We start from the raw sequence: 13177 nt of genomic DNA on the forward strand, positions 1-13177 counted from the left end.
TATGCAACCATCTACCAACAGAAAAACCAGACACATACTGTGGTAGGTCACAAGTTAATTTTAAATTGTCAGTGATTAAAAAAAAAAACAACAAAAACCCAACTCACTTATGTAACATTCACCTTCCAATTCAAATATCAGGTACAAACTGCTTTCTTTTAGCATATGCCAAAAATCTGTCATCATACAAGAGCTTAGCAAGTGTGACACCAGACGCTTCTATTTTCTCTTAGAAACAAGGGCCACCAGAACGCCAGCCTTGTTTAAAATCTGACCCTTGCACCAAAGTGCCTGCTCCTGGAGAGCCTTCCTAATCCATGTCCAGGCTCAGGGCCTGGGATTTTTATTTTTTATTTTTTTAAATTGGGAACAGTGGAGTGGTATGCTTCCACATACTACGTGCTTGGTCATAAATTATATACAAGGTATAACAAATGCTTAGCAATAATTATTTTTGTCCTAAAGCAGTTGGCAAACTTTTCTGTAAAGGGCCAGGTAAATATTTTGGGCTTTGCAGGCCTGTTCAGTGTCTGTTGTGTATTATTATTCTTGTCGTTTTAAACAACTTTTAAAAATGGAAAAAACCGTTTCTAGCTGGAGTCCATATAAAAACAGGCCACAGCCAGATCCAGCCTTGGCCTACTCCATCCTCAAGTAAAAACGATTATTAGCGAAATCTGTGAAGACAATTTTTTGATATAGACAGTTTTAAACTGATCTTCTCTCAGGCAAAAATGGAAAAAAAATTAGGATGTGGAGAGTGACTTCAAATTTGACAAAAGAGAGGCAAAATCTGATCTATTTGGCTATCGCAGTTTGATCTTTAGGGAGTATTTGGTCCTCTGTTTTATCAGTAAAAGGTAAAGATCCGAACTTTCATTTTGCTTTCAAGGTTTGTTTTCTCAAATAGATTAAAAAGATAATTATGTTAATGCAGTTTTCATTTCCTTTGAAAGAGCCTTACCATTAATCTTTCAAATGTTCAAAAGGCTTGGAGAGTGGAATGTGAATCACAATCAAAGACAAAGAGAACAGACCACCGCTCCCACCTGACCTGCTCGAGCCTCTGGGAGGGAGCCCCTCCACACCCACCTGAACCTCCGGGCACAGCCCGTCTTACAGCCCGTCTTCTTCCGGGTGCACCTCCGTTGCCTTACCGCCCTGTAAGGCCCTTCTTTGTTAACCTATCTGACTCCCCTGTGAGGCTGAGAATCCGTTAAAGGCACAACTGGCCCTCCTTATCTTCGTATGAGGGGCACCCCCCCAAAACCCGGAATTACCTTCTGGAGGGCGGGCTCCTTGTAGCACAGGCTCCCCCACCAGGTGGATCGGTGCCCCAGCTGGTCGTGTTGTGAGAGGCTGCGTTTGGCTTCAGTGAATTTTTTTTTTACAGACCCTTGTTCACTGTGTTTGCCCCTTTCACGATGGGTGATTTAGGAGCGCACCTGCCCACACTGCGCCGAGTGCTCAGCAGCTTTTGACCAAAAACAGCGGGACTCCCATGCCCTACCCTCCCTATTCCACCCAATCTCACCCCAAGTGAAATTTTTTTGTTTGTTTCTCTGGATGAAAAAAGTCCTCCAAGGGAAATGTGGAAGAAGCAAAACAAAGAATGGCAGACGCACTAAAAGGCAACAAAATCAATGAGTTCAAAAACTGTTTTGAGCAGTGGGGAGAAAAAAATCGTCTGGACAGGTGTATTGCATCACATGGAGAGTATTTTAAAGGTGACTGACATTTAAACATGTGAGAATAAATGCACAATTTTTAATAAATAAATAGATTCCATTGTTGGGGGTCCCTCCTCCCAGTCCCAGCACACACTGACACACGGCAGGGCTTCAATAATAAGGAAGGAACCCACGCGGCCTACAAGGGCATTCTGATAACCACAGGACGTCGAGGATGTAAAGTAGATAGCGACAGTCAGTGTTCCCTTGCGCTCAGTAACCCCAGCGTCCCAGGACGGCCCATGGACAAACTGCCCAGTAGCAACTCAGAAACCAGAACCCTCCGTTTTAGCTCTAGGTTACACTGAAAGTTTGTAAAGCAAGTTTCCAGGGGAAAAAGGACACAAAAAATACATAACACAGTACCTGAAGGTAAATTATTATTTGAGTTTCACGGATACAAGCTTTGTCTCAGTTATATAAAATAAACATTCCTTTCACTTAAAAACCTTACTCCCATTTTACAGGTGACAAAATTGATTCACAGAAACGAAATGGCTTGCCAAAGTACAGGAAGATAGTTAATGATGAAACTGCTCTTTATATGGCTATTTACATCTGTATTTTAAAAGATACGTACATTAACTATATATTAAGCATTTTATTTCAATAAAAGTCTCTAAGTCACCTTACAGTACAATGGTGGTTTCTTTTTCTTTAAAAAACTATTTTAAAAGCTATTTCTTTAAAAAAGAAGTCTAGAATAAGATCTTTATTCTTTATGTCCACAGGCATGGATGGTTAAGTACTTCAGAAGGAAAATAATTCCACCTTCTGGCCTCTTCAATAAATGTTCCATATTTAATTAGTAGCAGCAAACACACTTAGTGCTTAAATTAAAACCTAATTAAAGTATTCGGGGCACCCATAAGGGATCATTCAAAATGCAGTCACTGATTTTGAAAGCAGGCTCTGAATTTTATTATTTCAGATTAGAATTAAAATGACTAAACACTAAGAAAGTGGGCATATGGAATCATCCTAAGACTCTCTAAATTGTCAAAGATACACAAAAGTTTAAGTAAAAACAATTAAGAAAAATTATAATAATTCACTAAAAACAGTGATGCCATTTTACATCCTTCCCAAACTACAAAATAAAGTTATTCAAATTTTTGTTAGAAATCACAACCTTATTATTTAGGACAGTAACTAACAAGAGAGGTCCGGGTGGAAGGACCAAGGTGAGAAGACAAGGAAGGGGAAAGCGCAGCAGGCCTGCTCTCTTCCCTGCCTTTTGGCAGAGGGCGTCTGCCCCCCTTTTCCCTTTAAAAGCAAAGAGAGCCAAAGACAGAGAGCCCACTGGTCACTGCCAAACAAGCTCTGCGCCCGGACTCCCTGCAGAGAGCAGCTCAAATCAGAGAGATGCTATCGTCCACCTCGGCTGGCCTTGCCTTTCTGGAGTTTGATACCGTCCCGCGAGCTCCTCTTTCCCAGCCCGGCCACGCTCCAAGACCAGCGATGGCACCCACGGCCTTGACGCTGGAACCCGACGGAGCGACCGGGTCGCCGGGCCCGGGACAGCCCGAGTGGACGCTCTGGGACCGCACTGGGCTTCGCTGCTCCCTCAACGCGCCGTGGGTGCCGGCCTCTGCACACCCAACCACCAGCGCCAGCCCCATCTGCAGGGCCTCCCCGCACCGCACCGTTGGGTCCGGCAGAGAAGGATGCAGAAGACCTGCCCTTCCTCTGATGGGAGCAGCAGCCCCCAAACTCTGGGGCGCATCAAAACCATCTGGGAGGCCTCTTTAAAGCACAGGTGCCCGGTCCTGCCAGTCTGCAAGGCGGGCACTCGGCAGTGCTGTGTGGGACCCAGCAGTCCCCAGGGCCCCACGTGGTCATGGCCGCCCAAGGCTGAGAACACGGCACTCGCCTAATCCTAACTTTTAGCTGCGTGTGCGTGGTGTGTCCATACACTCAGGAGAAACACAAGAAGCTGCTGGATTACCTTCCATTTATGTGGATCAAACTTACACGGCAGTTTAGGCAGCCTGGTATTTGTGTATCTTTTGGGAGGCAGTGGTTACAATAATGAGAAAAGGCAAGGCCTTCTGTCATCAATCTCAGTTACGAATGTGCAGACCAAACCCTCCGCCTTCCCTCCCACGTCTGGTCCTCCTCCAGGTCCCTTATCTCGGTGAATGGCACCACCAGCCATCCAGCTCTGCGAGCCCGACGCCGCCCTCCCATCGCCAGGCCACATGCTCGCCTCCCCACCTGCAACCCCCCCCCCCCCCGCCGCACCACTGCGGCCTCTCACCGGACCGACCACTCCAAGCGTCCACCGATCCCGCCCTTGCCGCCCTGCCCCTGCAGGCGCCGTGACCTTGCAACAGGGAGATCCAGTCAGGTCTCCTCCTCCCGTTGCTCCCTCTGGATTAAGCCCCAAACACACCTGGCTGCAGCCCCCAAGGCAGGCTCTGTGTGGCCAGCCTCATCCTCCTCTCCCCCTTCCTCGGGAGCCCTGCACTCACGCTCCTCCCTCGCCCAGGGGGCCTCGGCACAGGCTGTCCTCCCGCCGCCGCGGCCTCCTCCTCCTCCACCCGGCGAAGGCGCCTTCATTCTCAGCATTGCTCAGCCCAGTCGAGGCCTCCTCCGGGCCTCCCTCAAGAGCACTGCCCCCCACCACAGCCGTCGTTCACATACTCCGTCACTGGTGACTACTGCTTGTCCTCCCTCCTCCCCACCAGAGTGTGAGTCCACCCTGACGGGGTCTACTTCTGTGTGCTCGTCCGGGCTCACTGACGGAGCCATGCACCCTGAACTCACGGGTGGATGTACAGACAGGCTCATTGTGCCTTAGACAGTGTGAGGGCGAAGAATGACTAATCCCGCCAGCGCTTCCCACCGCCGCACAGGGAAGTCTTCCTCAGGGAAGTCTTCCTCGCTACCTAACTGGCCCTCTGCCCGTGGCGAGGGCGGAGGGGAGCACAGAAAACAGACACCGTGTGTTCTGCCCAACGGGTGGGAGGGATGGGAGACGCATCGTTACTTCAGCAAACTCTGACCTGGTTCCAGCATTTAGTGGAAAAGGCCGTGCATTCCCAGAGAGCCAAGGTGATCTCAGAACTTATTTTAAAATTTTGGCACGGGGCAGGATTTTGAACACACTTTCCGACTGTCTCTCTGAAGGGAAAATCTACTTTTCTATTAGCAGCCTCCACGCCAGCTCTTCAGAAATGAGAGGCTGGGGCTCTGCTGGGGTCGCTTCCTGGCGGTTTCGCTCTCAGCTCCTCAGAGAAGCACTTTCAGGGCCTGGCCTCAGCGGCCACCCTGTCCTGTCCCCTCCTGCGTGGGAGGGCAGAGGTTTCCCTTCTAATGCCCGCGCCTCCTTTCCATCACAATGGAGACAGCCAGTGGGGGAGGGGGAGGGGGAAGGAGCACCACAGGCCACCCTGGGCTGAATGTGGGCACAAAGACTGCTGGCTTCCTGTGAGCCAGGAACCTGGAAGCTGGCCCCCAGCCGCTCTCCAGGGGATTGGGGGGGATGCTGCTGGCCCTCAAGTTTGAGCAGCCAGTCCAGGCAGCTGGGACAAGCCAAACCAGCCGGCGGACCACAGCAGCCCCCTCCCTGAAGGCCCAGGCCCACCCAATCCTACCCAGGGGCCTGAGCAAGACAGCGGAAGTGTTACTCTCAACTAAGCCCACCCTCTCCCCCATCAGGTGGGCTTCCACTTAACTGTTTCCCCCTGGATGGGCCCTGAGGACCCAGCTCAGCACCTGCCCGTGTGTGGGCTCAGGTCCCGGACTGCAAACCCCCCAAGGGCACACCTGGCTCACCTGCCCGTGCGGCACCCTGTGCCTTGCTGAGCCTTGCTGCACGAGGGGACACGCGGGGATGAGAAAGGCAGTGTTGAGAGAAAGCAGCAAATAAGCATCATTTTATTTAAACTGTTTTATGAGTAAGTCATCTACGGACTCAGTTTAGACAATCAGTACATCTAATCACATGAAACCACCTAACAAAACCCTTAGTTTGGGTTTGAAGAGTGAGAATCAATAACCTTTCTTGAAGGGTACATCTAGAAAGACCGTATCCAAATGTATGCAGGTTCCTAAACTCTTCTCAGCCGTCTGTGGGTGACCCTAACTCAATTCCCTTAAAGTAAGGCGTGCGTGTGTGTGTGTGTGTGTGTGTGTGAGTGAGAGAGAGAGAGAGAGAGACAGACAGACAGACAGAGAGAGAGCGAGGAGGCAAAATGTCCAAGAAACCACTCCCACTCCACCAAAAAGTAGGCACACAGGAATTTACCAAATGGTTTGCCTAAAAGGTGATCTTCTAACACGGTTTTGATTTTAGAGCGAGGGAGAGAGAGAAACATCAGTTTGCTCTTCTACTTACTTACGCATTCACTGGTTGACTCTTGCATGTGCCCTAACTGGGGATTGAACCCACAACCTTAGTGTACTGGGGCATCGCTCTAATCAACTGAGCTACCCAGCCAGGGCTCCAACAATGTTTTGAAATCACAACTGTAGATATTATATAAAATCCGTCTTTCAAAAAGTGATTCTGGTTATCAGGATCCTAACACACAAGGTGATGGCTACTGTCATTCCTTAACAACAACTACCCTCACTTGGTCAGAAAAACATCTTCTAAGTTTATGATCCATCACAAAAGACCTTGAAGGCAAAATGGAGCTCAAATGTTCCTGCCATAAGAAAAGGAAGGACACTCTGAGACACACTACAACGTGGGTGGACCTTGAGGACTCAAGGCCGTCGTGCTGAGTAAAATGAGCCAGGCGCAGAGGACGACACTGTGGTTCTGCCCCTGAGGTCCCTGCGGCAGTCAAATTCACGCAGACAGGAAGCAGAGGGTGGTTGCCAGGGGCCCAGGGGAGAGGGGAATGTAGAGTTAGTGTTTGACAGGTACAGAGTTTCCGTTTGGTAAGATGATATGCATATTTTACTACAATAAAAACAAAACTAAGACAAATTAGAGTTCATTATGAGATACGAGTAAGAACAGTATGACTGGGAAACAGTGTACTGACTTTTTTCTGAGGCATATCATAAAAGCTGAACTGTGCATCTTTTCTTTCACGTAAATAAAGAAAACTGCACGTCCGGTAGGTAAGCTCCCGAGGACTGCCCTGCGTGACGTGGGGCTGCACAGGGCGGCGCCCTGGGTAAGGGCCTATATTTAGGTCAGTTTCACTGAAAAGGGCCTGGATGTCAGGTGCCCCTTGCAGGTTTGAAATGAAGAATTTTGTGGAGGGCCCTGCTTGGCGTGGCTCAGTGGGCTGCACTCCGAACTGCGAACCGGAGGCGTGCTCGTTCGATTCCCAGTCAGGGCACAGGCCTGGGGTGCGGGCCAGGTCCCCAGCTGGGGGCACGCAAGAGGCAACCACACATGGATGTTTCTCTCCCTCTCTTCCCCCTCCGTCTCCTCTCTCTAAAAATAACTAAAAAAAAACTTTGTGTAGAAAAGAATTTTTTGCACCACGAATTAATCATCTTCATGATGTAACCTAGGCAAAAACTATATTGGCTTCTGACTCTATTAGTGTATTAATATAGTAATTTATTTAACCTAATAGTAAAATAAACCTTTATTAAAAACTCCTTTTAGAAAGTCTAACATTTAACAGTAGAAAAACTTCATAAGCACTGACTACAGAACTTATTTATATAACTAGATATCAATTCCGCATGTACCTTTTATTGCAATCTTTAATGGATCCGGTATTTTCTCTACCATGATTCAAAACTCAATTAAAAAACTAAATCCTCTCCCCCATATCTAGTCACCAGTTCACCTGTGTTAAAGCAGGTGTAATACATGCAACTTTCTAAGAAATGCCCGGCACAAAGAACCTGCCTTGTTCCCACAACTTAAAAGAAAGCCGAAACAACTTCCCGCCTGGCCAGCAACCTAAGGAGATGGCGACACACTCCGATTCCGGGGACAGGTGCGGCTCGGCGGCACTTTAATTAGCTGATGTTTACGGGATGAGGCAGGCCTGCTCCGCCAGAGAGCGGCCATGGAGGAGGCGCCTTATCGAACTCCGGGGCCGCCTTCCTCCATCTGCGACGCAGGTCCCGTACGAGTCCTCTCGGAGGGAGAGGAATCCTGCTGCACCAGCAAATTCCCGGGGTGGCGGAGCACAGCCTCGCGGGCCGGGGAGGCGGCCTGACCGCCGGCCACAACACCGTTCCCTCTGCCAGGTGCCCCGGGGAGCGCACGAGGAGGATTCCGGGAGCATGGGTCCCGGACACTTGCAAGGACTGGAGTTCGTGTGCGTCACCGGAAGCCACCTGGCTTTCCCTAGGAGTTAGACTACTTTTCTTTTAAGAACCAAATTGCATCAGAATGCACTTTTGTAAACTAACAGAAGCAGTGTAACAGGGAATTCTAGCTTTTATAAAAGTCCATTAACTACCGGGCGGGAGAGGGCTCACAAAAGAAAAAGCACCCTCATTGTGTTTTTTCCGAGCTCACAAAACGACCAAAACGTAACAGCGGAGACGGTTCCCCGCTCCCGCCCTCTCGTCCGCTCAGAAAGAACCCTGTTTTGCCAAGAGCTGTCCCAAAACCTCCCCGAGGTACCTCCGCTCGGAAATGAGGCGCGAAGGTGCGACCCAGCTCAGAGACTGAGTTACTTACTGGTTTCGGCATTTTCGGTTCCTGGTGGTTTTTCCTCAATGCTCAGGAAACACTAGTCGCCAGCTGAGACGGCTCGGCTCTCGGGACCTGGAGGCAGGCGAACTCGTTAGAGCGCACAGGAGTCCCCCTCCTCCCGCCCGGCGCGCCCCTGCTTAAGAGCCGGGCGGCGCGCTCGGAGTGAGTCACCGCCCAAACTGCCATGACGACGGCCAGGGCGGGCGCGCGCTGAGGGGTGCCGGGCCGGGACCCAGGCGGCGGGCCTCCACGGGGAGGGGCGCGGGCCCGGTGCCTAGCGTCTGGAACCCGGTCCGGGAGGGTCGGAGGCGCGGGCGGGGCGGCACGGGGACGCGGAGGCGGCCGGAAGGGGGTCCAGCGGGTACTTTTCGGGGCTTCCAGGAAGCCGGCGGGGAGCCCAGCAGAAACAAGTTTCACTTTGTGAAGCAACCGTTTGCCCCAAGGCTGAAACCACAACCGTCAAGCCTTTGGGAAACACTTTTAAAATACTGTCCCCGCCCGGCCCAGCGGGCGGGAGGCAAGCGGGCAGGGGCGCGTCCACGCAGCCCGGGCTCCGCTGGCACTTCGGAAAGGCGACCCCAGGGGGCAGAGGAAAGGAGGTCGCGCGCAGAGGAGCCGGCGCCACCACGCCGACAGGTTCAGCCTCACCTGCCGTTTACTTAGGCCAAACCAAAGAAACGTGTGTTGAGGGCCGCGCGGGGACCCTGCGGGCCGCACACCCCAGGACCCCGGGACCCCAGGGCCGGCTCCCCTCGGGGACCACTAGTCCGGGGCTCGAGCGCAGTCCGTCCCTCAACCAGGCCGGCCTGCCACACCTGTCGTCGAGTCCCGGCCACTGTCCCCTCTGCGAAGCGCGCGCAGCGGCAGAGAATTCCCTGGCCCGGCCCGACCCCTCCGCCCGCCGACTACGGCTACTCCCTCAGCTCACCCTCGGAGCCTGCAAAGGTCTGCTGTGCTCCCCGGCTGTCGGTGCGTCGGCGCTTTGCGCCAGCGGCTCCAGCTGCCTAGTGTCCCTGGAGGGGCGGGGTCCTGGGGCCGCGCCCCTAACCGCCCCGCCCCCCGACCTGAGAGGTGCGCCCGCGCGCAAGATGGCTGCGGCCACTGCCCGCGCCCCCGGCGCCCTGCACCTCCCATCCGCCGCTCCCCGCCCTGCCCCGCCCCGCCCGGCGTCCCCGAGGCCGCGGAGACCGGGGTGGAGGCGCATTCCATCACCCACCCACGTCTCTTCAACGTAAAGACCTTTCTCTTCTGGCTGCCTGTCCCTTTGCCCTTGGAGAACTTCGCCGAATTTGATTGCAGGTGTAGTGTGAGACTGCCTGCCCCACCGCGACCGAGGGAAATCAAGAAAATGTAAATAAACCTGGAGGACCAGTGGCCGTAGTGGAAGTGCTGGGCCGTTCTGGAGTGGGGCTACCCCCGTGGTCAGGTCCTTCTGTCTTTTGCGCCAGGACCCAGGCAGGGTTCTGAGAACCCCGAGCCTGGCGTGGACTTTATCTGGTCGCTCTGTCCCAGCGCACGTGGCTGGCCAGCCTTGTCGGATTCGGCCCAGAAGGACAGCAGCGTGAGGACGCTCTAGCGCTGAGCGCTCTCGTTTAAGGACACGCGGTGGTCTCGTTTGACTTGACTAGCACTAAGCAGTAACAAAAATCTCCAGAGGGAGAAATTCAAGGAGTTATTTTCAGCCCTTCTGCAAGTAGTTCTCAGGAATTTTTAAAAGCACATGCACTTTGGCGCCGTGATTTAAGAGAGCTGGTCTGCAGCCGTGCTTCTCCAAGAGTGCTGCCCCGACTGGGAGCATCACGCGTCCCCTGGGAATTTGCGGAAATGGGCATTCCCAGGTATCCTCCCAAACCTAGGGATCAGAAACGCTGGGGCCGGGGGACCGAGCAGTCCATGTCTCCAAACCCTTCAGGTGGTTGTGATGCCTTCAGGTGGTTGTGATGTCTACATGTGGATGAGCCCAGACCATCCCCTGAATTCCTCCTCTCCTGGGCTCACCACTAACTCCCTGTGGTGTAACTATGGCACCTATTTTGTGGGGTGGTTATGAGGATTAAAGGAGGTGATACATGTAACATGCCCAGAAAAGTGCCTGGTACATAGAGGCACTCAAATCTATCTGTGTACAGAGTACCAATGACTTTGAGCAAAGCAGCAAACTCTCCCAGTTTGTCACTGGAGACACTAGTAGCGCCCCCTACAGAGGTGTGTGGGGATTCAGCGAAGCCAGGTGGGCAAGGCAGTTGGCACGGTGTGGGCCGCCTGGTAATGCCTGCCCTGCCCCGGGGGCAGACTGCTTCTGAGGACCCTCGGTAGTGGCCCCTGTGGCCCTCTCCGGTGGCAGGTGCAGGGCATTTCAGAGTTCTGGGTGAGGAAGGAGGCCTTTCCTGATATTTTGTCCTCTGAGCAGGGCTGCTTGCTCTGACTGACTGACTTTGTTTTTTCATTAAAATGAAGACGTAAAGGTCCCTGCTGTGGGAAGGAAACGACGAAAGACATCTAACGACCTACCATAACCGTGGTTCAGATCGGGACACGTCCCCTTCGCCACTCAGCACTGCCTGCAGCCTCCTTAGCCATTTTTGGTCCAACTCTGCTGATAGCATATGCCTCCCATCTTTTATCTCAGTATATTGTCTTCTAAAGGAGATATTTGGAATAGCTGTGGCCCACGACCTTTCTGAACTTTACCCTTCAGGGAAATGCTGAAAAATGAAAAGAATCACCGGTTTCAGAAGCAAAGGGATGTGTCTGAATTCTAGTCCCAGCACTTGCAAGCTGACCACGGGGGCAAGTCTCCTAACCTGACTAAGCTCCCACCTCTTCATCCGTAGAAGGAGGTGATCGTGTTCTTGTGTCATTGAATCATAGAGTAGGAGCATTTCACTTACTCAAATTCGACTTAAAGGTATACATTTCTTGCATAAGTTAAAATAGTAGAGTCCTGTTTTGCATATGCATTTCCCATATATCATACATTAGGTAAGCATTGCATATTATATTTACATATACAACCCTTTCCCAAGAAAAAATATACTGTATCTTACAAGTGGTTTCAGGTGATTTTCCAATGGTAACTTATTGCCACCTAGTTATAGACCCTAATACCTCACCACACAGCCACCTCTGCCTCCCATCCCCATCCCCCAACACACATGCAAGACAACGCCAAGTATCTGTAAGAATCGTTTAGGACGGTGGTAGTGAAGCTTTGGTGTGCATTAAAATCACTCAGCACAACCCCCCCCCCCCAACCTCCCCACACATACTGTTGGGAATGAAGGGTCAACAAGTATCAGGCAACCCTGGCTGGTGTGGCCCAGTGCATTGCGCACCAGCCTCTGAACCAAAGGGTTGCCAGCTCGATTCCTGGTAAGGGCACATGCCTGGGTTGAGGCCAGGTCCCCAGTTGGGAGTGTGCCAGAGGCAACCTCGACATTTCCCACATCGATGTTTCTCTCCCTCTTTCTCGCTCCCTTCCATTCTCTCTAAAAATAAATCAATAAAATCTTTTAAAAAATCAAGTCTCAGCTCAACCCTGGGCCCACGTCTTTCACGAGTGCACAGTAAGATTTGAGAACCCCAGATTTGGGGCATGGCGGGATCCCAACACACGTTACCTATCTGGCCTCTCCATTCTCCCTTTTTTTGTGAGGTTACTCCCCTGTCTTTGTAAGTCATGGTTCTGCTCACCTTTGGCAATCAGTGCCAAGGAAGGAAGTGAGGAACCTAGAGCCAGGAGTCGTGGACACCCTTCCCTGCTGTCCTCTAGGCTACTGACCTTGAATGACTGGCTCCTTGTTGCAGGTTCTCACCTAAAGCAGGGAAGTCAGGTGGACACGGAGTCTGGTGGTGAAGTGCTGGGCGTTCAGGCAGGTGACGCTGCAGGGAGGCAGGGCAGCCCTCAAGGCGCCTTCAGTCGCAGTGGCAAGGACAGGAACTGTCACACGGAACCCTCCCCCGCACCAGGGCCTCCTATCAGATCACCTCGGAGCCAGTCTCCTTGCTGGTGCCCGACGAATCTCAACCCAGAAAGGAAAGTTCACAAACAGTGTGATGATCTCTAGACTCAGCCACTTCAAGGGAACAGTCAATAGGTAGTAGGCAGCTATACAAAGTACCCTTGGCAAAATAAGGGTTTGGGGTATTTTTCAGGACTCCGTAACCTTCGGTGAGAATTTGTTCGGGCCAGTGCCCGGATGACGGGGAAAGGAGGGCGACAGGGAAGCCACGCGGAGGCCTCCGCTGCAGTCGTCACATTTTATTAAGCTGGATGGGGTCCACAGGGCCCTTGGTGGCACCTTTGTATCTTTTTGTGGCCAAAAGATTTTACAATAAATATTTCCAGTGTAACATCAAGTAAACTTTTCACTGGCAGAGATCATCGTTAAAGGGAACTAAGCATTTCGTGTTATCTTTTTTTAAAAAAAGATATTTATTTTTAGAGAGAGGGGAAGGGAGGAAGAATGAGAGGAAGAGAAACATCGATTGGTTGCCTCTCCCATCCCCCCAGCTGGGGACCTGGCCCACAACCCAGGCACGTGCTGACTGGGAATCAAACCAGCGACCTTTTGGTTTGCAGGCCGGCACTCAGTGCACCGCACTGCACCAGCCAGGGCTTCATGTAAACTCACAAACGTCCGCGAACCCAATATGCAAATCCCTGGCACAATGTAACACTCCCTTCTGGCCATGGAGGGGTGGCAGGGTCCTTTCGCGTGGGTGAGAGAGCCTGTGAACCAAGGAGGACTCGCACAGCCTGGCAGGCGGCCGCTCTGCCCCGTGTCTGGGAGTAACTCCAAGGGCCTTCACAGGACAG

The 13177-nt window shown here is 52.0% G+C and overlaps 1 protein-coding gene across 2 annotated transcripts in view; it reads right to left on the reverse strand.

Annotated features, from left to right (window-relative positions):
* EZR (ezrin) overlaps positions 1–9404 on the reverse strand; it is a 46520-nt gene extending 37116 nt beyond the window's left edge. Inside the window, exons 1-2 of one of the 2 annotated variants that reach the window (XM_054570178.1) lie at positions 9287–9404; positions 8344–8430 (exon numbers count right to left, since the gene is read on the reverse strand). In XM_054570178.1, the coding sequence (XP_054426153.1) occupies positions 8344–8355 (12 nt within the window). In that variant the 5' untranslated portion in view covers positions 8356–8430; positions 9287–9404. Of the gene's footprint in view, positions 1–8343; positions 8431–9006; positions 9102–9286 lie in introns of those variants that run through there. The other variant, XM_054570179.1, reaches the window with a different exon arrangement.
* Between the last annotated feature and the right edge of the window lie 3773 nt (positions 9405–13177).

Source organism: Pteronotus mesoamericanus, unplaced genomic scaffold (assembly GCF_021234165.1).
Source record: "Pteronotus mesoamericanus isolate MK-2021 breed Mesoamerican mustached bat unplaced genomic scaffold, CSHL_Meso_final contig_20, whole genome shotgun sequence".
Classification (NCBI taxonomy): domain Eukaryota; kingdom Metazoa; phylum Chordata; class Mammalia; order Chiroptera; family Mormoopidae; genus Pteronotus; species Pteronotus mesoamericanus.